The sequence below is a fragment of the Bombina bombina genome, chromosome 1 (assembly GCF_027579735.1).
Source record: "Bombina bombina isolate aBomBom1 chromosome 1, aBomBom1.pri, whole genome shotgun sequence".
In the NCBI taxonomy this organism is placed as follows: domain Eukaryota; kingdom Metazoa; phylum Chordata; class Amphibia; order Anura; family Bombinatoridae; genus Bombina; species Bombina bombina.
In genome coordinates, this window is record NC_069499.1 from 550363508 (window position 1) to 550385907 (window position 22400).

The window sequence follows — 22400 nt, forward strand, 5'->3', positions numbered from 1 at the left end:
CAGATTTTGGGGGTCAAAGTTAGAAAAAGTGTTTTTTCCATTTGTTCCTCATATTTTATATATTTATTTATAGTAAATTATAAGATATGATGAAAATAATGGTATCTTTATAAAGTCCATTTAATGGCGAGAAAAACGGTATATAATATGTGTGGGTACAGTAAATGAGTAAGAGGAAAATTACAGCTAAACACAAACACAGCAAAAATGTAAAAATAGCATTGGTCCCAAATGGACAGAAAATGCAAAAGTGCTGTGGTCATTAAGGGGTTAAATATGTTTTAACCAACCTCAAATAAATCACATCTCATTCTGTGATTAACTTATTTTTATTATTATTATTATTATTAATAATAATAAAGGGATATTAAACACTTTGAGATGGTAATATAAATAAGGATAAATTGTATATATAATATATATCTAACTTCTGCAACATGCTTTCATTATTTATTGTTTCCCATTTTTCTTTTATTCCATTATGAAATTGTGAGCTTTTCAGTTCCTGTTAGAAATGGAAGTGCAGAACACTGTTGTATTACACACAGCCATTGGCACACACTCTAGTGGCCTATTTAAAACTGTCCCTAATTGGCCACAGCAGAGAAGGTAACCTAAGTTACAACATGGCAGCTCCCATTGTTTTATAGACACTAAAACTTTAGACTTATTATGTCAATATTTAAACAGCTAATGAATTTTTGTGCAAATGCTGACCTGCTTATCTGCATTACTGTTTAAACTATTCTAGGGAATGTACTCTAATTATAAAGTTCAGCAGGCTCGGGTATTTTAGATATTACTTACTTGTTCCCTGTTAAAGTAGGCCCTTACCCTGAGAGATATAAGATCACTACACAGTCATACTATATGCATATAATCATTTCTGTTACTTATTGTTAATCAAGGAGTATTTTTTGTTTCACTTCACATATTAGGCACACACTTTGTTACATATATATACATAGTTGCCACATAGTTGCCACAATATTTGGTTCTGTAGCGCAAGAAGGCTGTGCTCAATTGTAATTTTTTCTGTCTCTCACTATGGTTTTAAGAGAGCACCAGGGCATCTTGTGACCTGCTAATTCTTCCCTACTCAAATTTGTGAATAAGGTTGTTTTTTTTTTTTTACAGGTCTTTAAGTACCCCTCCTAAATACTAGGTTAACTGCACCTGATCTGCCTCTAGGTTCTGAGGCGGTTTAAAAAAAATAAAAATCTGTTTTTGTTGCTTTAATTGCACTGTCTTTTTTTCTCCACTATTATTTTTTTTTTTTGGATTATTATCACAACTTGGTTAAGTTTCAATAGCGTCTAGCGACGCAGAGTATAGCACTTATTACACTATTAGTTTAAAGGGCCATTATACACTCATTTTTTCTTTGTATAAATGTTTTGTAGATGATCTATTTATATAGCCCATAAAGTTATTTTTTTTTTTAAAAAAATGTATAGTTTTGCATATTTTTAAATAACATTGCTCTGATTTTCAGATTCCTAACCAAAGTTTTATGTGAATACCGTCAGCTACCTACTTCAGTTTTCTTCTGTTTGTGTAAAGGGTCTTTTCATATGCAAAAGAAAGGGGAGGGAGGGTCTTATTTCCCACTTGCAGTGGGCTTTCCAGCTACCTTTTCAACAGAGCTAAACTGAGAGCTTCTAAGTACGTTTTTAAACCGTTTTATACTGGATTTTTATATCAGTATCTGTGCAACTTATTCTTTATAGTAGTGTCTATTACATGCAGTTATATGAAAATGAGTGTATACTGTCCCTTTAAGGTTCATGGATAGATTCATATCACTTAATAAAGGCTCTTCCCCTAATATGCCTCCTAAACAAAGGGAAAGGAAAGGGAATAACAAAAATTGTGATCCCTCTTCTGACATCTCACAAGATCGAGGGGTGGCTAACATTATCACAAATGATACGTCAGAATTTGCTGCTGAAGTTGTTAAAATGATTGCCCCTCAGTTAGATGCGGTCAAACAAGAATTTAAAAAGGAAATATCCAGTCTGACTAAGTCAGACAGTATGCAGCAAGGCTAGAGGAAGTAGAGACTAGCGTGTCAGATTGAGCTTGCATTCTATTGGCTGATCGGAACAGCCAATAGAATGCGAGCTCAATCTGATTGGCTGATTGGATCAGCCAATCGGATTGAACTTGATTCTGATTGGCTGATTCCATCAGCCAATCAGAATATTCCTACCTTAATTCCGATTGGCTGATAGAATCCTATCAGCCAATCGGAATTCGAGGGACGCCATCTTGGATGACGTCCCTTAAAGGAACCGTCATTCTTCAGTTGGACGTCGCCGGATGAAGATGGGTCCGCGGTGGAGGTCTTCAGGATGGAGCCGGTCCTCATCGGATGAAGATAGAAGATGCCGCTTGGAAGATGATGGTTGCCGGTCCGGATCTACTCTTCTTCCCGGATAGGATGAAGACTTTGGAGCCTCTTCTGGACCTCTTCAGCCGACGGAAGATGGATCGCCAGCCCCCGCTTGGGTTGGATGAAGATTTTGGAGCCAGGACGGATCGGTGAACCTTGTATGGTGAAGACAAGGTAGGATGATCTTCAGGGTCTTAGTGTTAGGTTTATTTAAGGGGGGTTTGGGTTAGATTAGGGGTATGTGGGTGGTGGGTTGTAATGTTGGGAGGGGGGGTATTGTATGTTTTTTTTTTTACAGGCAAAAGAGCTGAACTTCTTGGGGCATGCCCCGCAAAGGGCCCTGTTCAGGGCTGGTAAGGTAAAAGAGCTTTGAACTTTAGTAATTTAGAATAGGGTAGGGCATTTTTTATTTTGGGGGCTTTGTTATTTTATTAGGGGGCTTAGAGTAGGTGTAATTAGTTTAAAATTGTTGTAAGATTTTCCTTATGTTTGTAAATATTTTTTTATTTTTTGTAACTTAGTTCTTTTTTATTTTTTGTACTTTAGTTAGTTTATTTCATTGTAGTTATTTGCAGATATTGTATTTAATTAATGTATTGATAGTGTAGTGTTAGGTTTAATTGTAGGTAATTGTAGATATTTTATTTAATTAATTTAATGATAGTGTAGTGTTAGGTTTAATTGTAACTTAGGTTAGGATTTATTTTACAGGTAATTTTGTTATTATTTTAACTAGGTAACTATTAAATAGTTATTAACTATTTAATAGCTATTGTACCTGGTTAAAATAATTACAAAGTTACCTGTAAAAAAAAAAATGTAATCCTAAAATAGCTATAATATAATTATAATTTATGTTGTAGCTATATTAGGATTTATTTTACAGGTAAGTATTTAGCTTTAAATAGGAATAATTTATTTAATAAGAGATAATTAATTTCGTTAGATGTAAATTATATTTAACTTAGGGGGGTGTTAGTGTTAGGGTTAGATTTAGCTTTAGGGGTTAATACATTTATTAGAATAGCGGTGAGCTCCAGTCGGCAGATTAGGGGTTAATAATCGAAGTTAGGTGTCGGCGATGTTAGGGAGGGCAGATTAGGGGTTAATACTATTTATTATAGGGTTAGTGAGGCGGATTAGGGGTTAATAACTTTATTATAGTAGCGCTCAGGTCCGGTCGGCAGATTAGGGGTTAATAAGTGTAGGCAGGTGGAGGCGACGTTGTGGGGGGCAGATTAGGGGTTAATAAATATAATATAGGGGTCGGCGATGTTAGGGCAGCAGATTAGGGGTACATAGGGATAATGTAAGTAGCGGCCGTTTACGGAGCGGCAGATTAGGGGTTAATAATAATATGCAGGGGTCAGCGATAGCGGGGCGGCAGATTAGGGGTTAATAAGTGTAAGGTTAGGGGTGTTTAGACTCGGGGTACATGTTAGAGTGTTAGGTGCAGACGTAGGAAGTGTTTCCGCATAGCAAACAATGGGGCTGCGTTAGGAGCTGAACGCGGCTTTTTTGCAGGTGTTAGGTTTTTTTTCAGCTCAAACAGCCCCATTGTTTCCTATGGGGGAATCGTGCACGAGCACGTTTTTGAGGCTGGCCGCATCCGTAAGCAACTCTGGTATCGAGAGTTGAAGCTGCGTTAAATATGCTCTACGCTCCTTTTTTGGAGCCTAACGCAGCCTTTCTGTGGACTCTCAATACCAGAGTTATTTTTATGGTGCGGCCAGAAAAAAGCCGGCGTTAGCTACGCGGGTCCTTACCGACAAAACTCTAAATCTAGCCGTTAGCTAATAATATTAATTTCCAAAATTGGTTAAGAGGTAAATGGGGGGAATTTTATAAGCATAGCCATGCATATTTAGAGAAAACGGAGGTGTTCTGGGAAGCAGCCAAGGCTGTGCTGAGGGGTGAAAATAAGGCATATATGTGCCGACTTAAAAAAAATGTAGGCAAGGCAAATCCAATTTTATTACCAAGTCAAAAATACATATAAAGCTTATGTAGACAATCCCACTAGGCCACGTTGGATTATATATGTGAATGCCAAGACAGCACGCGATATTCATCTTAAACAAAAAACTGCCCAAGAGGATCTCATGTTGAAAACTATATATGGGGGTCATACGGGCAGGTCAGTTAAATTTCTCGCTATAATTATTAAGGCAGTTTCTAGAAATACTATCTCTGCTATCAGAATTGACACGGATAGATTTACTAATCAATCTGATATTGAAAAAGTTTTTTTTATTGATTTATATAAATGTAATGGATTTGATCCTTTCAAGAAAAAAGAATTCTGGGATAATATTACATTACCAAAAACTCTCTTCAGAAATGATGTTCGAAATGAATATGCCCATTTCGGAGGCCGATATTTTAGAAGGTATTAATTCAGCAAAGTTACACAAAGCTGCTGGACCAGACTTTCTCCCCATAGAATTCTACAGAATTTTACAGTCACAAATTACTCCCACCTTAAAGGGCCATAATACCCAAATGTTTAAATGCTTGAAAGTGATGCAGCATAGCTGTAAAAAGCTGACTAGAAAATATCTCCTGAACATCTCTATGTAAAAAAGAAAGATATTTTACCTTAAAAGTTTCTCAGTAGCCACCTCCCATTGCAAAGGATTTCTAAGCAGCATATTAGTATGTCTGTCCTGGGACAGCTTAGGGGATGAGCCTCGTGCACTCTCATATTATTTCCCTATTCAGCTTACTATGAAATCTCATGAGAGTTAAGTCAAATATCATGAGATCACAGTAAAAGAGTTCATGACCTCAGCACTGCTGATGCTGATTGGCTGCTGTTCATTTCTTCATTATTTTTTTAACCTGCAGCTGGGAGCAGCTGAGTATAACTTTTTACACAGAACTTACTCTGCTGAGCTAGGAGATTGTGAGGTAAAATATCTTCCTTTTTTACATAGAGATGCTCAGGTGATATTTTCCTGTCAGCTTTTTACATTTATACTGCATCAGTTTCAAGTGATTTAGCATATGAGTATTATGTCCCTTTAAATAAACTATTTAATTTTTATTTCTCAGATAATACCAAATGTTTGCCTTATTTTGCTGTAGCGAATATTTCTCTAATCCTTAAAAAAAAATAAGGATCCAGAACTCCCAGCCTCATATAGGCATATCTCGGTGCTGAACGCTGATTATAAACTTCTAACATATCTTGTAGCCAATGGGCTTAAACCCTATCTAGGAGGAATCATTCATGAGAATCAATCTGGTTTTATGCCCGGGAGAAACTCTGTGAGAAATATGAGGAAGGTTATGTTAGTTTTTGATTTTTTGGGGAATAAATTTAAATCTTCTTGGCTGACCTGGCCATACTGACAATCGATGCGGAAAAAGCTTTTGACCATATCTGTTGGGATCATCTTTTTTTCTCTTTGGAGCAATTCGGCCTGATAGGCCATTTCAGTAATTTTATCAGTTTAATTTACAGTTCCCCAATATCCGCGTTAATTATCAATAATCCTATTTCACAACATTTAGTTCTTCAAAGGGGTACCAGACAGGGGTGCCCACTTTCCCCATTACTTTTTAATATTTCGTTAGAACCACTGGTGATTCTTCTTTGCCAGGAACTCAAAGGAATTCAATTGGGCGGCCATAAGTTGGTTCTGCTACTCAGTGCCGATGACCTTTGGTTATTCTTAAGTAATCTTAAGAAGAGTTTACCATTATTACGTAATATTATCTATATGTTTGGTCAGATTTCAGGCTATAAAATTAATCTTCCGAAATCAGAACTTCTTTGGCTACATAAGGATCAGGATAACAGTACCAAGCTTCCATTTATTGAGACTTCTCAGATTACTTATCTGGGGATAAGACTGAGTATTAATCCTGAAGAGTGGTACAGCTTAAACTTTCCCAAATGTTTTAATAACTGCAAAAAAAATAATAATTAGAGGACTGGTCCAACCTCCCTATATCTTTGACAGCTCGTGCCATATTGATTAAAACTGTACTCTTTCCTAAATTACTTTATTTAATTCAGTATATCCGGTCTTTATACATAAAGCTAATATTCTCAGATACAATAAGTTTTGTGCTAGCTTTCTGTGGAAAGGTGCTAAAGCTCGGATAGCTATCCATTGTCTTATGAATTCTAAGCTTTCCGCGTGGCTGACTTTTCCTAACATCCAATTTTACAATCTTACTGCCCTTACTAAAACAGCTATTGATTGGATCACTGAAAAAGAACAGGTCACTTTTCTTTCATGCAAATCTAACCTTGTTGCTACTTTTCATTTGACTGTGTTATTACATTGTCCAATAACATCATTACCCTCAACTGTTTTCTCTTTGATGACCATTAAAAATATTATAGTAGCGGGGGTGGCGGAGCCTAGCCATGGAGCTGAATGGCTGCAAACAGTTGGAGCTCTTAGGCCCGGTGGCATAAAATAGACTGATTAAGGCATGTAATGGCCAAACATTTCATCTCCCAATATTATATAACTGAGGGGCAAATGGCAGTGACTGCGGTGGGAATTCTGGAGACATCGGGGAAAGTATGCAAACAGCTTTGACACAGACAGGAGTGATCCATCTGAAGCAGTGTTTCGGGCCGATATCGGCTTACTACCCCACAATCAGCACCTGGACGGATTACTCTCCAGATCCGTGAAGTTACCACGAAACTTGTAGCCGGCATCGAACTGGAGCGGAGAACTTACATAGTAAGTGCGTAGCTCAACACGGTTATCACATGCGGATGACCTCTAATATATGACATGGCTGAATCAGGGATAAAAACTGGGACTACTCTTTAGACAGTATGGTACAGGGCTAAATAAATGCTACTAAATGAGAAAGCACCATGACCTACCCTAATCCTGTATAATATTGGCTACCCGCCGATCACGGCCTACGGACCCTTTCCACGGCAGAGTCGCAGCTTCACCCAACCTACAGATGGATCTGACGGCAGCAATTTTCCAGGCATTAGAGCACATACAGGCAAACATGGAGGAGCAGTTCAGAGACATCAGACAGGAAATAGCACACATGCTTCCTCAGACACCTAATACTGATAGGCAGTTTCTTCCGGCTGATCCACCTACACAGGAGCAGGTTCCCGTATTGATAAAGCCAGGGGTAAGCCCACACCAGCGGATAGTAGTCCAGGATGTTCCCTCAGAGACTGCTGGAAATCAACAAACATCTGGGGACCGGACTGCCATTGTGTCACAGATTTTGAGCACCAGTAGAGTCGTTGTGGCTTTCCGGTCTGCAGGTGAGATACAAGTGTACCCTGTAATGAAGCCACCGCATGGGGTGCAGAGTGTTTGGAGAGCTCATCCTGGTTCCAAGAGGCTCTCAATATGCGTAACTTACCATTGATCCCTTGTATACACATGCAACATGGCGGCGCTCGTTTTGCTGCTGGTTGGGACCCAGTCGGAGTTGATGCTGTTGTGGGGTGCTTTGAGTCTCTGGACCATCATGCAGTGCAAGAGATGGATCCGTCTGGGTGTTGGCTAGATTAGTGATCGTTGTTTTAGCTAGGTATGTGTCCAGACTCACATGGGACTGTCATGCTCTTACCCTAGCTCCTCTACGGACAAGCTTTAGACACTTGCGCCAACAGTATATACCTGTGGCCATTTTACATTAGTTGGTTTGCAATTATAACATAGCTTCTTGATGCTGGATATTGGTGAATTAGAAGTTATGCAACTTTTTAGTTTTATAACTGTATAGGACTTTACCAGTATCCATCCACATTTAAGCAGAAGTTTGTATTGCTAATGTTGTCTACGCGTAGCTATATCTTTGAGAGGATGTCTAGTGATAGATTCTCTTATGTTTAAGTTTACTTTAGCTGTTTTATTGGTGTGAACTATACTACTTATACCCCCATATAAAACACACATCCTGTACACATACGCTCTACATGTTATTGTTGAAACCTTGGATAAAGGGTAGTCAGTAGAAAGTCTAGATAGAAAGTTCGATGTATAAACTGTCTGGACTACCCCTTTAATCTTTTAGAGAGTCCTAAATATTGCATGTAGTCAATGTATCTTAGTTGTGCATTATACTAATTGGTTTGCAACTATACATATAACTTTTCACTTTAGTTTATACATGGTGACACTAGCACCAATAATATTGTGGTATCCTTATATATTACTATCCTTGATCCCATATTACTCCACAACCTGGCAGCATTTGTATTGCTTCATAGATACATTACTGTTGCTCTCTAGTCCGAGCTAAGAAATTTTTATTTACTTTTTGCAGTTTGGTGGATTATGGGCTATAGATATATCTTTTTATTTTGAAGACATACCATGATTAAAGTAGGCGGTAGCCTACTAGGTAAGTTAAGTATATCACTTGGTATTGCTTCTCTATTATTATAGCACACTTGTCCTTGGGTATAGGGCCCATACCTAGAGGGCGATAACAATCTTTATAAATATCCCATGCTATTGCTGTGTCTATGCTATACATATGTATGCCTGTACAAAACGAGTTTATCTGATTCTACATAGCCTTTAACTTTGGTTTTGCTTGGGCTCCACAGTATAGTTAAGAGAGACCCTAATGTGGCACAACTAGGAATTTGAGGCCGGTTATACTGGCTTACCTTTACTCTATAAAAAACATTGACTATGTTCAAGTACTAGACCTCCTGGACTCACGTGGCACCCCATTTAGACTGACGGCCTATTATATCATTACCACTTTGATCCTATGTATAATAGGTTTTGCTCTAATCTACACCCCTTACACCCCTCCCCCCCCCTTATTTCAACTTTAAGCGGTGCTTACTTGCTGTTAAATATATAATTCCAAGGTTGTGAATATTTTCTTCTTACACCTATTTAGTTATTTCATAATTATATATTTATACTGTGCAGGGGGTGACTCTATATTTCCAGTAGTAAAGCTGGGATATTTAGAGAGCGACTCTTGTCCGCTATTCCAAATTGTTTCTTGACACAAATTTATAGTTTTATGCTTATATAAACTTAACCGTTTAGGTTTCTTGAATATATCACTTTAATATGGTAAATGGGCTAAAATATGTATTGTCTGATACAATGAAAATGTTATGACTTGGAGTTGTTAGCCATGTTATATAATGTGGTGTATTTGAATTACAAAATAGGTATAGACCTGTACATCAATGCAGAACATGGGAGGTTGTAATGAGTGGCACATTACATGTAGTTCACGCATTATCCTATCTTAAATACTCTTGTTTATCTGTATTTTGATGTGTTTCTTATGACATTTATTGTATGTATATGATACCTTAATAAAAATAAATATATTAAAAAAATATATATATATTATAGTAGCATGGCAGAAGTTCTGCTCTGAGATAGGATGCTCCTCTTATGTTTCGAAGTTCCTTCCCATCATATGCAATCTTAATTTTACGCCAGGGTTGTCCAATCTGGAGTTTAGGCAGTGGACGATTAAAGGCTTAAAGTGGGTTAACAAAATTTTAAGACCAGACTCTTCTACAGAAACATTTTGTGTCTTAGCCAACAAATTAGGTCTTTTAAAAAAAGACTTTTACTCGTATTTACAATTAGGACATTTCAGCGATGAATTAAAGCAAAACTTCGGCTCAAATTGGTCTTTGGGTGAATTGCACAGCAGAATTAACGGGTATCATTCTGGTCTGTATTCCATTTCTTCCTTATATTCTTTATTAAATCAACGCCCCTCATCTGAGCAAACTAATGATATAGTAGTAGCTAAGTGAATAAAAAAAATTCCTGGAATTAATGTTCAGACTATAGTGGATAGTTTTAAAATAACTGAGCAAGCCTGGGTTCTGATGGCGTGGAGAGAGCCACAGATTAAAGGGACATAATACTCAAATGCTAAATCACTTGAAACTGATGCAGTATTACTGTAAAAAGCTGACAGGAAAATATTACCTGAGCATCTCTATGTAAAAAAGGATGATATTTTACCTCACAATTTCCTCAGCTCAGCAGAGTAAGTTCTGTGTAAAAAGTTATACTCAGCTGCTCCCAGCTGCAGGTAAAAATTAAAAAAAAATGAAGAAATGAACAGCAGCCAATCAGCATCAGCAGTGCTGAGGTCATGCACTCTTTTACTGTGATCTCATGAGATTTCACTTAACTCTCATGAGATTTCATTGTAAGCTTCCTTTAACCTGAATAGGGAAATAATATGAGAGTGCACGAGGCTCATCCCCGAAGCTGTCCCAGGACAGACATACTAACATGCTGCTTAGAAATCCTTTACAATGGGAGGTGGCTACTGAGGAACTTTTGAGGTAAAATATCTTTATTTTTTGCATATAGATGTTCAGGTGATATTTTCTAGTCAGCTTTTTACAGCTATGCTGCATCACTTTCAAGTGTTTAAACATTTGGGTATTATGGCCCTTTAAGATACGTTTGAAGACGTATCTAACTCCAGACAAATATCCTATGTTCAAGATGTAGTGCGACTCACGCTGATTTCTTTCATTGTTTTTGGGGATGCCCGAAAATTATACAGTTTTGGAACAAAGTGACATATTGGATGAATTCAGTATTATTGTTGGATTTCTATATTAAACCAGTTTAGGTTTTCTTTCTCGCTGAATTCGAAGGAGCTCCCAAAAATGTTAAGATTATTAATACAATTCTATTAATTGGTCGTAATCTTATTTTAAGGTCATGGAAAGCACATTTTGCTCCAAAGTTTTTGGAGCTTAAAAATGCTTTGATTACTCAATGTATGATAGAACAGTATAATCTGTTGAATCCTTCGGATGAACAATTAGCTTTATTTTAAAAAAAAATGGAAAGTGTTTATTTTGACATTGCAGGAGTTGGCACAAATTATGCTAGTTAAACCACTAGTTAAATCCCCCTATGTTCAATTGAATATTTATGCTGGGCATCTTCCTAACTCTTGGCTTGGTGTTGTGAATGTGTGAGAGAGGGGGGTTCCCCCACTTTTTTTTCCTCTCTCTTTTTTCTTTCTTTTTTTTTCTTTTTCTTTCCTCTTTTTTTTTTTTAATATGTATAGGATAAAATCCCACCTTTGGAGATAGATGATCTTCTAATATGGCATGTGGTCATTTTTCTTTTTGTATTTTGGAATGTTTTGGGTCCTGCGTGACGCCATATTGTATTTATTTTTATGCTTTCTGCTGTATTTGTGCTTCCATTTCTGGTTATAAATAAAATATTGAAAAAAAAAATAAACAGCTAATAAAACTTAAAAAAAAAAAAATACATCTACACGTTATTCTCATGCTAATCTTTTAGTTGAATGCATCATTCTATTTAGCATTTATTTAGTGTTTACTGTCCCTTTAATATTATTATTATTATTTATTTGTATAGCGTTGTCAAGTTCTGTAGCACTGGATACATAATTAGAGCTATACAATGAGAGTGAACCTGCCTATGTTGTAATATCCTGTTATAAGTTATGTGATACATTGTTCCTTCTCCAGAAAGCTCCCTATTTTCCTACACTCGACAATCATCTGTATTACATGTACAGAGCTACCTACTCAGCTACTGGGTATAACTGGCTGCAATTGTACTAGCTGTGCAGAGTATATTGCACACAACATAGGAGGAAACAGTTTTCTGTTTACATTAGCAGAAATGAAGTGCAGGGAGTAAGGACACAAAAACTGAAGCAGAAGCCCTGATAGATAGCCCTGATGCTCCCGAGAGATAAGTAATAAAATGTTAATATTCAATTGTTTTCTCTATATATTGGGCTTTGGTATACAGACAGAGATAATATAAAGAAACGTGTGTGTACAGAAAGTGATAACATAAGGAGATCATAGGTTGTGGTTTTAAAGAACAAAACCAGCTATTTTATGTACAAAAACATAAAGATACAATTTCACATACATTCAGCTAGACTAGTTTTGAGCGCTATAGGGATTTTAACGACCGCCACAAAAGTGGTGTTATTTCACCTCCCTATAGCGCTGGTATTATGAGTTTTAAAAAAGCAGGCTTGTGCAGGCGATATGGTTGCGCCGAAAACAAGTGCTGTTTTGACTTACTCGTGGACTATTTCCCCATAGAGATCAATGGGGAGAGCCAGCAAAAAAAAGCCTTCCACCTGCAATTGCGGAAACAAAAGCTCCGTAACGCAGCCGCATTGATGTCTATGGGGAAATAAAAAGTTACATTTAAACCTAACACCCTAACATAAACCCTGAGTCTAAACATCCCTAATCTGCCACCCCCGATATCGCCGCCACCTACATAAAGTTATTAACCCCTAATCTGCCGCCCCCGATATGGCCGCCACCTACATACAGTTATTAACCCCCTAATCTGCTGTCCCCGATATCGCCGCCACCTACATACAGTTATTAACCCCTAATCTGCCACCCCCAACATCGCCGCCACTTACATAAAACTATTAACCTTTAATCTGCCACTCCCAATGTTGCCGGCACTATACTAAAGTTATTAACCCCTAAACCTCTGGCCTTCCACATCACTACCAATAACCCTAACCCTAACGTAAGCCTAACCCTAACGTAACCCTAAGCCTAACACCCTCTAACTTTAAAATTAATAAAAAATAAAATAACTAAATTACATAAAAAACAAACACTAAATTACAAAAAATAAGAAACAAACTATCAAAAATAAAAAAGAATTACACCAAATCTAATAACCCTATCAAAATAAAAAAGCCCCCAAAATAAAAAAACCCTAGCCTATAATAAACTACCAATGGCCCTTAAAAGGGCCTTTTGTGGGGCATTGCCCCAAAGATAACAGCTCTTTTACCTGTAAAAAAAATACAAACACCCCCCCAACAGTAAACCCCCCCACAACCAATCCCCCAAATAAAATAACTATCTAAAAAACCCTAAGCTCCCCATTGCCCTGAAAAGGGCATTTGTATGGGCATTGCCCTTAAAAGGGCATTTAGCTCTTTTACATGCCTAGACCCTAAACTAAAAATAAAACCCACCCAAAAAACCCTTAAAAACCTAACACTAACCCCCGACGATCCACTTACAGTTCTTGAAGTCTCGCTTGAAGGATCCATCCAGCCGGTGAAGTCATCATCCATGCGGCAAGAAGTCTTCATCCAGGCGGCAAGAATACTTCATCCAGCCGGCGAAGTCCTCATCCAGGCGGCAAGAATACTTCATCCAGACGGCAACTTCTATTTTCATCCATCTGGCATGGAGCAGGTCCATCCTGAAGACATCCGGTGCAGAGCATCCTCTTCATACGGTCTACGCCGTACACTGGAACTTCAATGCAAGTGACATCATCCAAGATGGCGTCCCTTGCATACCTATTGGCTGAAAGATTTCAATCACCCAATAGGATTAGAGCTGCTAAAATCCTATTGGCTGTTCCAATCAGCCAATAGAATTAAAGCTGCTAAAAATCCAATTGGCTGTTCCAATCAGCCAATAGGATTGAGCTCTCCCCCTCTAACTATTACCTGCCATCTTAGGTACTGGCAGCTGTCTGCCAGTACCTATAAACTGCATTATTTTTTATTATTATTTTTTAAATATTTTCTGTAGCGTAGTGTCCCCCTCCCACCTGGGATCTTTAGTTAGAGTCCCCCACACTCCTAGATCCCCTTTTCTGTAGTGTAGATGCCCCATCCCTCCGTGTCCCATTTTTTTGTAGCGTAGTGCCCTCCCACTCCCTCCTTGCCTGCTGGGCCACCCACCCGCCACTTGCCTCCCACCCACACCTCCCACTGGCACCAACAGAAGATCGTTACAGACGGTGACACTGTGTGTGTCACCGTCTGTAACGATCAGGCATCTGTCCTCATGGAGCCAGAGCACCAATTGTGCTCTGGCTCCATATGCGGCAGATGCCTGAAGCTTCAGGAGGATATATATATATATATATATATATATATATATATATGTCTTGAAGTACAATAGACAAAGTACAGCAAGACATATATATATATATCTCCTTTTGGAGTGAAGGGGTTAAGATAGATGAGTAGGATAGGATGCGTTTTCATGTAAAAAAATTCATATTTTCAAAATTTGAAGAAGCGAACAATCATTTGACAAACAGTAAACATTTTAGGGGTTGATCAAATCTATCATCTGTTTCCTCCCGTAATGGCTTTTTCATTTCCTGCCAAATTGGTCATTGTGTTTTTCGAGTTATCACAATGCAAAATGTATCCATCCTTAAAAGCAAACAGGTCTTTTCATGTGTTATGTGCTTATCAGGATAGAAACTGGGAAGCAATCCCATTTAGCAGTTTAGTAAAGTAGGCGCAAGCACTGTAAAAAACTAACAAAAAGGGACGATATAGTGACTGAGCAAACATGCACAGTATGCCATCATAAATATATATAATGGAATTGTGCAATCCTGTTTTAAAGCTGGTTATGAATACACTTGTACTAATAGTGACAATCACAAAGCAAGTGGGAAATAGAAACAAACTTTAACAAAACTAGATTGCTCCACGCAATTTCTTTTCGTTGAGGTTCTGATCTAACGTTCCTGAAGATTCCCTTAGCTGTACAGGATATCAAGTACTCAACACATATACATATGTACATCTAGCAGTAAATAAAGCTTTAATAAATCAATACCATGTATCCTTGTTGTGCACCTCTGTAATGTCTCATATGACCATTTCAGAGTGTCTTGTGCAGGTGCAACACAGTACAATGATGCATAATAATCTTGGTACACTTGCAAAGATGTCCAAAAGGCTATTTTGGGGCTTTATCAAGTGCCTTTAGGTGTCAATTTTGAAAAGGCAAAACTGGTTTTGAAAAGGTGATGAAAATTCTCTTTAAAATGGATTGTTATTCGCAGAGAACTTTTCAGCTCCATATTAAAAAAGGGCTTTTCTCTATAAGCAGATAATGTGGATGTAGGAAATAGTAAAAAAAACCCAGCTGCTATGATAAGCTCGAATCGAAAAGTGGCCTTTTTGTCCGGAAAAAGAGATGAATAGACGTCAGCTAATAGTTTGTGACTGACCCTTTAATCTGTCAAATGACTTCTAAACATAGTTATATAGGACATACTCTGCCTGTAGTTTACACATGCCATGTTTTTCTAGTGATTCATTTATTCTAGGGGCACATTTGTTTTTCTCTTTTTTGCCATCTGAGTCATAAAAATATCTATATTTAGTATACTTTAGTTACCATCAGGGATCCAAAAAACACATCTTAACCTACTTTTGAAACTGACATGGTAGAAAAAAACAACCTACTGTAATATTTTCCATTTTGGATTTGGGAATTTTATTATACAACAGGTGTTTTATCTGTGTTAGTTCTTCATCTGTAACCTCTTCAGCCAGGTTGAAAAGGAATCGTCTGAATTAGAAATAAACAAACACCACTAATTAGAAATGAATATAGACTATTTGGTTAATTTAAGATTATGAAGAATATTATAGTTAAGTAAACATTAGTGACTTTAACTTTAAAGGGACAGTCTACTCCAGAATTGTTATGGTTTAAAAAGATAGATAATCCCCTTATTACCCATTCCCCATATTTGCATAACCAACAGTTATATTAATACACTTTTTACCTCTGTGATTACCTTGTATCTAAGCCTCTGCAGACTGCCCTTAACTCAGTTATTTTGACAGACATGCATTTTAGCCAATCAGTGCTGACTCCACGGGAGTGAGCACAATGTTATCTATATGGCACGCATGAACTAGCACTGTCTAGCTGTTAAAAACCTGTCAAAATGAACTGAGATAAGAGGCGGCATTTAAGGGCATAGAAGTTAGCAATTGAGCCTACTTAGGTTTCACTTTCAACAAAGACTACCAAGAGAAAAAAGTAAATTTGATGATAAAAGTAAAATGTAAAGTTGTTTAAACTTGCATGCCCTATCTGAATCATGAAAGTTTCATTTTAAATTATATAAAGTGGTATTGACTTCCATTTTGTATCTGATTCATATACTTTCCTTTTCCATTTTAGAGCTTCACAAAAATGTTGTCTGATGTTAAGTGCAACCCTCTCCCACCCTTTTTTGTAAAAAGAAACAGTATACACCAATTGTCCTATAACTGCATGTAATAGACACTACGATAAAGAAGAATATGCACAGATACTGATCTAAAAATCCAGTATAAAACCTTTTAAAAACGTACTTAGAATCTCCCAGTTTAGCACTGTTAATAAGGTTTGGCTGGGACACCCAGTAAAAGGGGCTGGGGAAACAATAAGAGCAGACACTCCCCCCTCCTCCCCTTCCCTGCATATGAAAAGACAGATAACATAAACAGAACACAGCAGGAGTCTGTATACATCTGAGACTTTGGGGCTTGGTTAGGAGTCTGAAAATGAGCGCAATCAGCTAGATTACAAGTCTGCACGTTCACCTTTTAATGCTGAAAATACGGTATTTTCAGCGTTAAAACAGCAATGCAGCCACTACAAGTCTTGTCGGTATAGGTATACCGCAAGCCTTTTAGCCTGTAACGTCAGTACTGCACTCTTAAAAATTACTTTTTTTAATGTGATTCCCATAGCGCTGGTATATATTACGAGTTTTGCGTTCTGGCTAAAAAAACCTGCATTACAGCCCAAAACGATAAGATCCGTAACGCTATCTAAAAGCAGTAGTTATGAGTTTTACGCTACAAATCTGTAACATAAAACTCATAACTAAACTGCTACAAAGTACACTAAACACCCATAAACTACCTATTAACCACTAAACTGAGGCCTTCCCGCATTGCAAACACTATATTAAATTTATTAACCCCTAATCTGCCGCTCCCGATATCGCCGCCACTTTAAAAAAATATTAACCCCTATTCTGCCACTCCCTGACATCATCACCACTATAATAAACGTATTAACCCCTAAACCACCACGCTCCAGAATCGCAAACACTATTCAAATATAATTAACCCCTAATCTGCCGTCCGCCCACATTTCCCCCACTATACTAAAGTTATTAAGCCCTACTTCGCCGCCACTATAATAAACCTATTAACCCCTAAACTGCAAGCCCCCCACAATGAAATATACTAAACTATTAACCCCTAAACCGAAAGCCCCCCACATCACAATAAACTAATTTAAACTAGTAACCCCTAAACCTAACAACCCCCTAACTTTAGATTAAAATTACAATTTCCCTAGTTTAAATTAAATTAAAATTTACCTGTCAAATTAAAAAACTAAGTTTAAACTAACAATTAAACTAATATGATTATTAAACTAAAATTAAACTAACTACCAATTAACTAAAACTAAACTACACATTAAAAAAATCCTAAGTATCTAAATACAAAAAAATACTAAATTAAAAAAATAACAAACATATAAATTACAAAATATAAAAAACGAAATTATCAAAAATAAAAAAGAATTACACCTAATCTAATAACTCTATCAAAATAAAAAAGCCCACCCAAAATAAAAAAAAACCCTAGCCTACAATAAACTACCAATAGCCCTTAAAAGGGCTTTTTGTGGGGCATTGCCCCAAAGATATCACCTCTTTTACCCCCCAACAGTAAAACCCACCACCCAACCAACCTCCCCAAATAAAAAACCTAACTCTAAAAAAAGCCTAAGCTACCCATTGCCCTGAAAAGGGCATTTGGATGGGCATTGCCCTTAAATTTAGGGCATTTAGTTATTTTACATTGCTCAAACCCTAAACTAAAAAAAAACACACCCAAAAAACCCTTAAAAAAATCACTAACCCCTGACGATCCACTTACAGTTTTTGAAGTCCAGCTTGAACATTCTTCATTAAGGCGGCAAGAAGTCTTCATCCAGGTGGTCTCTTCAATCTTCATCCCCGCGGCGAAGTCCTCATCCAAGCGGCGAGAAGTCTTCATCCAGACGGCCTCTTCAATCTTCATCCAGACGGCATCTTCTATCTTGATCCCAGCGGCGCGGAGCGGGTCCATCCTGAAGACATCCGGCGCAGAGCATCCTCTTCATATGGTTGCCGTCGTACACTGAATCTTCAATGCAAGGGACACGATTCAAGATGGTGTCCCTTGCATTCCTATTGGCTGAAATTTTTTAATCAGCCAATAGGAATTAGAGCTGCTAAAATCCTATTGGCTGTTCAAATCATCCAATAGGATTTAAGCAGCTCTCAATCTATTGGCTGATTCGAATCATCCAATAGAATGAGAGCTGCTTAAAACCTATTGGCTGATTACTGTTGGGGGGGTCTTTGTATTTTTGTTTACAAGTAAATAGGTGATATCTTTGAGGCAATGCCCCACATAAAGTCCTTTTAAGGGCTATTGGTAGTTTATTGTAGGCTAGGTTTTTTTTATTTTGGGTAGGCTTTTTTTATTTTGATAGGGTTATTAGATTAGGTGTAATTCTTTTTTATTTTGATAATTTCATGTTTTATTTTTTGTAATTTAGTGTTTTTTTATTTTTTGTTATTTTAGGTTTTAGTGTAAGGCAGGTTAGGTTTTATTTCACTGGTAAGTTTGTATTTATTTTAACTAGGTAGTTAGTAAATAGTTCATTAAGTTAAACTATTTACTAACTAGCCTACCTAGTTAAAATAAATACAAACTTACCTGTGAAATAAAAATAAAACCTAAGCTAGCTACAATATAACTATTAGTTATATTGTAGCTAGCTTAGGTTTTATTTTACAGGTAAGTATTTAGTTTTAAATAGGAATTATTAAAACACACACTCTGACGAAGTGTGTTCACACACACGAAACGCGTAAGAGGGACACTTTGTTGCACATGCACGGGTTCCTGTTTTGTTTTTGTATTATGCCTTTGCACTAATAAACTGGACTTTTCACCTGCCTTCCATCTGTTAGCTGTCTTCTTTGTTGTTTAAATTTAATTTTGCTTTATTTTAATTATGTTAAAGTTAGGGGGTGTTAGGGTTAGGGTTACGTTAGGGTTTGGTTTAGGGGTTAATAACTTTATTTAGTCGCAGCAATGTCGGGGAGCAGCAGAATAGGGGTTAATAACTTTAGTATAGTGGCGGCGATATCGAGAGCAGCAGATTAGGGGTTAATAGATTTATTTAGGTGGCGGCGATATCAGGAGCGGCAGATTTGGGGTTAATACCATTATGTAGGTGCCGGCGATGTCAGGGGCAGCAGATTAGGGGTGTTTAGACGTGGGGTTTATGTTAGGGTGTTAAGTTTAAACGTTAGTTTTCTTTCCCCATAGACTTCAATGGGGCTGCGTTATTACATTTACATGTAAAATCTGTTACATTACTTTCAAAACTAATAGGGATAACGGAAGTTACAGTATGTATGTTCATCATTGTAATTCAGAATATTTGCTTTATACAATCTACATTAATATTCATCTGTAGCTGAAATTTTGAAGCAAAAGCATTTATTCAAAGCTGAGCTTTTGAGATGTAAGTATATAAACTACTGTTCCATAGGACAGTAAACAGAAGGAAATCAATTGTTCAACTCATATTGATTACTGATGATCTCAGAAAAGAGAGAGAGGGGAAAGGGGGGAGGGGTGGAAAGGGTGAGCAAGAGGAGAGGAAGAAAAATAGGAGGAAGAGAGGGAAGAAGAAGGGAAAAAAAAACACACACACACACACATCTTGTACTAGAAAGGGACGAAAGATCTACCAGGGCAGGCAAAGTCCTATACATCTCTACCTTCCCATATTAGAATCATGTATTCATGTGTCTCAATTTTGCCAGTCCTCAGGTAATGAAACCTCTCCAGACCCAGCAAGTCCCAGACTCCAGCCTTCCACTCCCCAAACTTGGCACTTGAAGCGATTTCCAGTATCTCGGGATGGGTCCCTTGTCGCAATTAAGCATCAGGAGGAACAGCTGGCGTTTTGCTTCCTCAACTATCTTTGGCATGTCATGATATATAAGATATTTAGGATTGGAGGGCAAAATGATTCTCAGAAGTCTGCCGCTCTCACGAAATACACTTTCCCAAAAGGGCTGTATGAAAGGGAATTGCCACCATATATGTAATAATGAACCCTCTTCTCCGCAACCTCTCCAGCACTCCCCACTCAGATGTGGATATATCCTTCTCAGCCTCTGTGGCGTTAAAATTGTATGTTCTATACAAATCATGAAAGAAAAATGTGGGGTTTCCTGTCCCTTTAATTACATCTATGCCAGACTCCTGTGTTTAGTAAACATATTTTTCTTCATAGTTTTAAGAAATACATTTGTATATACTTAACTGCATGAATTATTACTTTAATGTATGATATTTCATGATTTAATATAACAAATATTCATATGTATAGGTATCCTTTAATATGTAAAGTATTATAGAGTCAATATAATTATTAATCATCCATATGATTTTACAGAATATTTGTGTTTTACATGTGGCAAATGTTTTTCTCATTTTTAAATACTAATGGAATTTGAATACGTTATAAGAGATTAATGCATAAGCCCATTAATGACTGCATGCAACAAGCCAAAAGCCATTAATGAGCTCAATCTGCAATGTGAGGAAATGATAGTTTTTCAGTTTCCATAGACTTGAATAAGAGCTGAAAAATGCTTCAAACCGTAGTTTTGGCAAGTGAAAAATGAAAATCTGACAGTTTTGTGAGCACCTTATCATTCAGACAAAATAAAATAACAAAACCAATATGAACTCTAAAATTCTTACAGTGAAGTCACCAAATAAATCTCTTCTACAATATCATGAACTAATCATTGGATTAATTCCATTCAATTTTATCAGATCACGCATTTTTTTTAATCCTTTTTAACTTTTCACAGTGAAATATTGTCAATGATGGGAACTTATTTTTGCTGTTGAAGAGTTCACATTGGACATTATATGGTTTGAAATGGTTTGTTGTAACATTATATTTATATGAGTTTAAGAAATGTCAGCCAATTCAAAATGTGTCCAAATTGCCAGACACATGGGTTTAGAATGATTCATTCTAGATTTTACATTCAATTACTAGTTCATTTGCACGGGTTAAATATTGGTCTCTGAAGAGCCACTGAAGAAAAAAAGAAAAATTTCAAAAGATTTAGTAAAGAATAGAGAGATGAGTGAACTTTAGCTGTAGATGAAGAGTACAGTTGACAATCTCTGGTTTAAGCTGTTTTAAACACATTTGGAGCACCTCACCTGAAACATGAAATTCTGGCTCTGCCTGGAATTTGCATTTCTTCCTCTACTGTCTCTTTCTGGACGTTAAGTCTTTGTCTGAGAAGATTGTACTGGTTTATGGACCAAAGAAGCTCCTTAATAATGAATGTATCATCCACACTTAATATCTCTTGCTTCTGCAACTTGAGGAATATACTTTTGGCATCTTGCATATCTTTATTTGCACATTGAAAGATATCGCAGCACAAAAACTTCAGGGCATGGACATCATTTGGGCCTAGTTCTTCACTAATGGAGAGTAAGAGAACCTGGAAGCCATCCATTACTGGTGAATAATATCTGATGAGAATGATAAAATACAAATATTAGAGCCATACCAACAATTTAATTATATGCAGTAGAAGTTTTAATTTTTTTTTTTCTTCAAACAAAATTGTGTGTTTTCTATCCCTGTAAAATGACAAAACTTGGAAAATCCTATGTTATTCTTGTTATAAAAAAATGTGATACAAAACTGTCATCCAGAAAGCTGCAACAGATTAGTTAGAAAACTCTTGATCATACTGTGATAATTTTTACAATGTATTGGCAAACAGCAAGGAGCTAGAACAAGAATACAAACTTTATTCAGCAGCATCCATCTTAACAGCAACTGCCCGCCCCCTCCGATCACATGACTAAAATGTTAACTGTTTATAATACACAGAGTGAACTAAGCATAACTATTGAACTTAAAATATAACATAAAGCATACACATCATTACATCTTCCCCTTCAAATATGAAACACTCAATATGAGACAAAGTCTTCCCATATTTTTGGTTTAATAGCTCGACCATAACGAGAGAAAGTAACTGCTGGCTCACTAGCAGTACAATCGGTGTCAAGTTGAGAGTCATCCCCAGCATTATCGCAAGCTGATACA

The 22400-nt window shown here is 37.0% G+C and overlaps 1 protein-coding gene across 1 annotated transcript in view; it reads right to left on the reverse strand.

The window, feature by feature from the left end:
- Positions 1-21808, reverse strand: part of LOC128638821 (caspase-8-like) — a 79015-nt gene extending 57207 nt beyond the window's left edge. The window contains exons 1-2 of the mRNA XM_053690958.1: positions 21494-21808; positions 15629-15734 (exon numbers count right to left, since the gene is read on the reverse strand). Coding sequence (XP_053546933.1) covers positions 15629-15734; positions 21494-21798 — 411 coding nt within the window. The 5' untranslated portion in view covers positions 21799-21808. The remainder of the gene's footprint in view (positions 1-15628; positions 15735-21493) is intronic.
- Between the last annotated feature and the right edge of the window lie 592 nt (positions 21809-22400).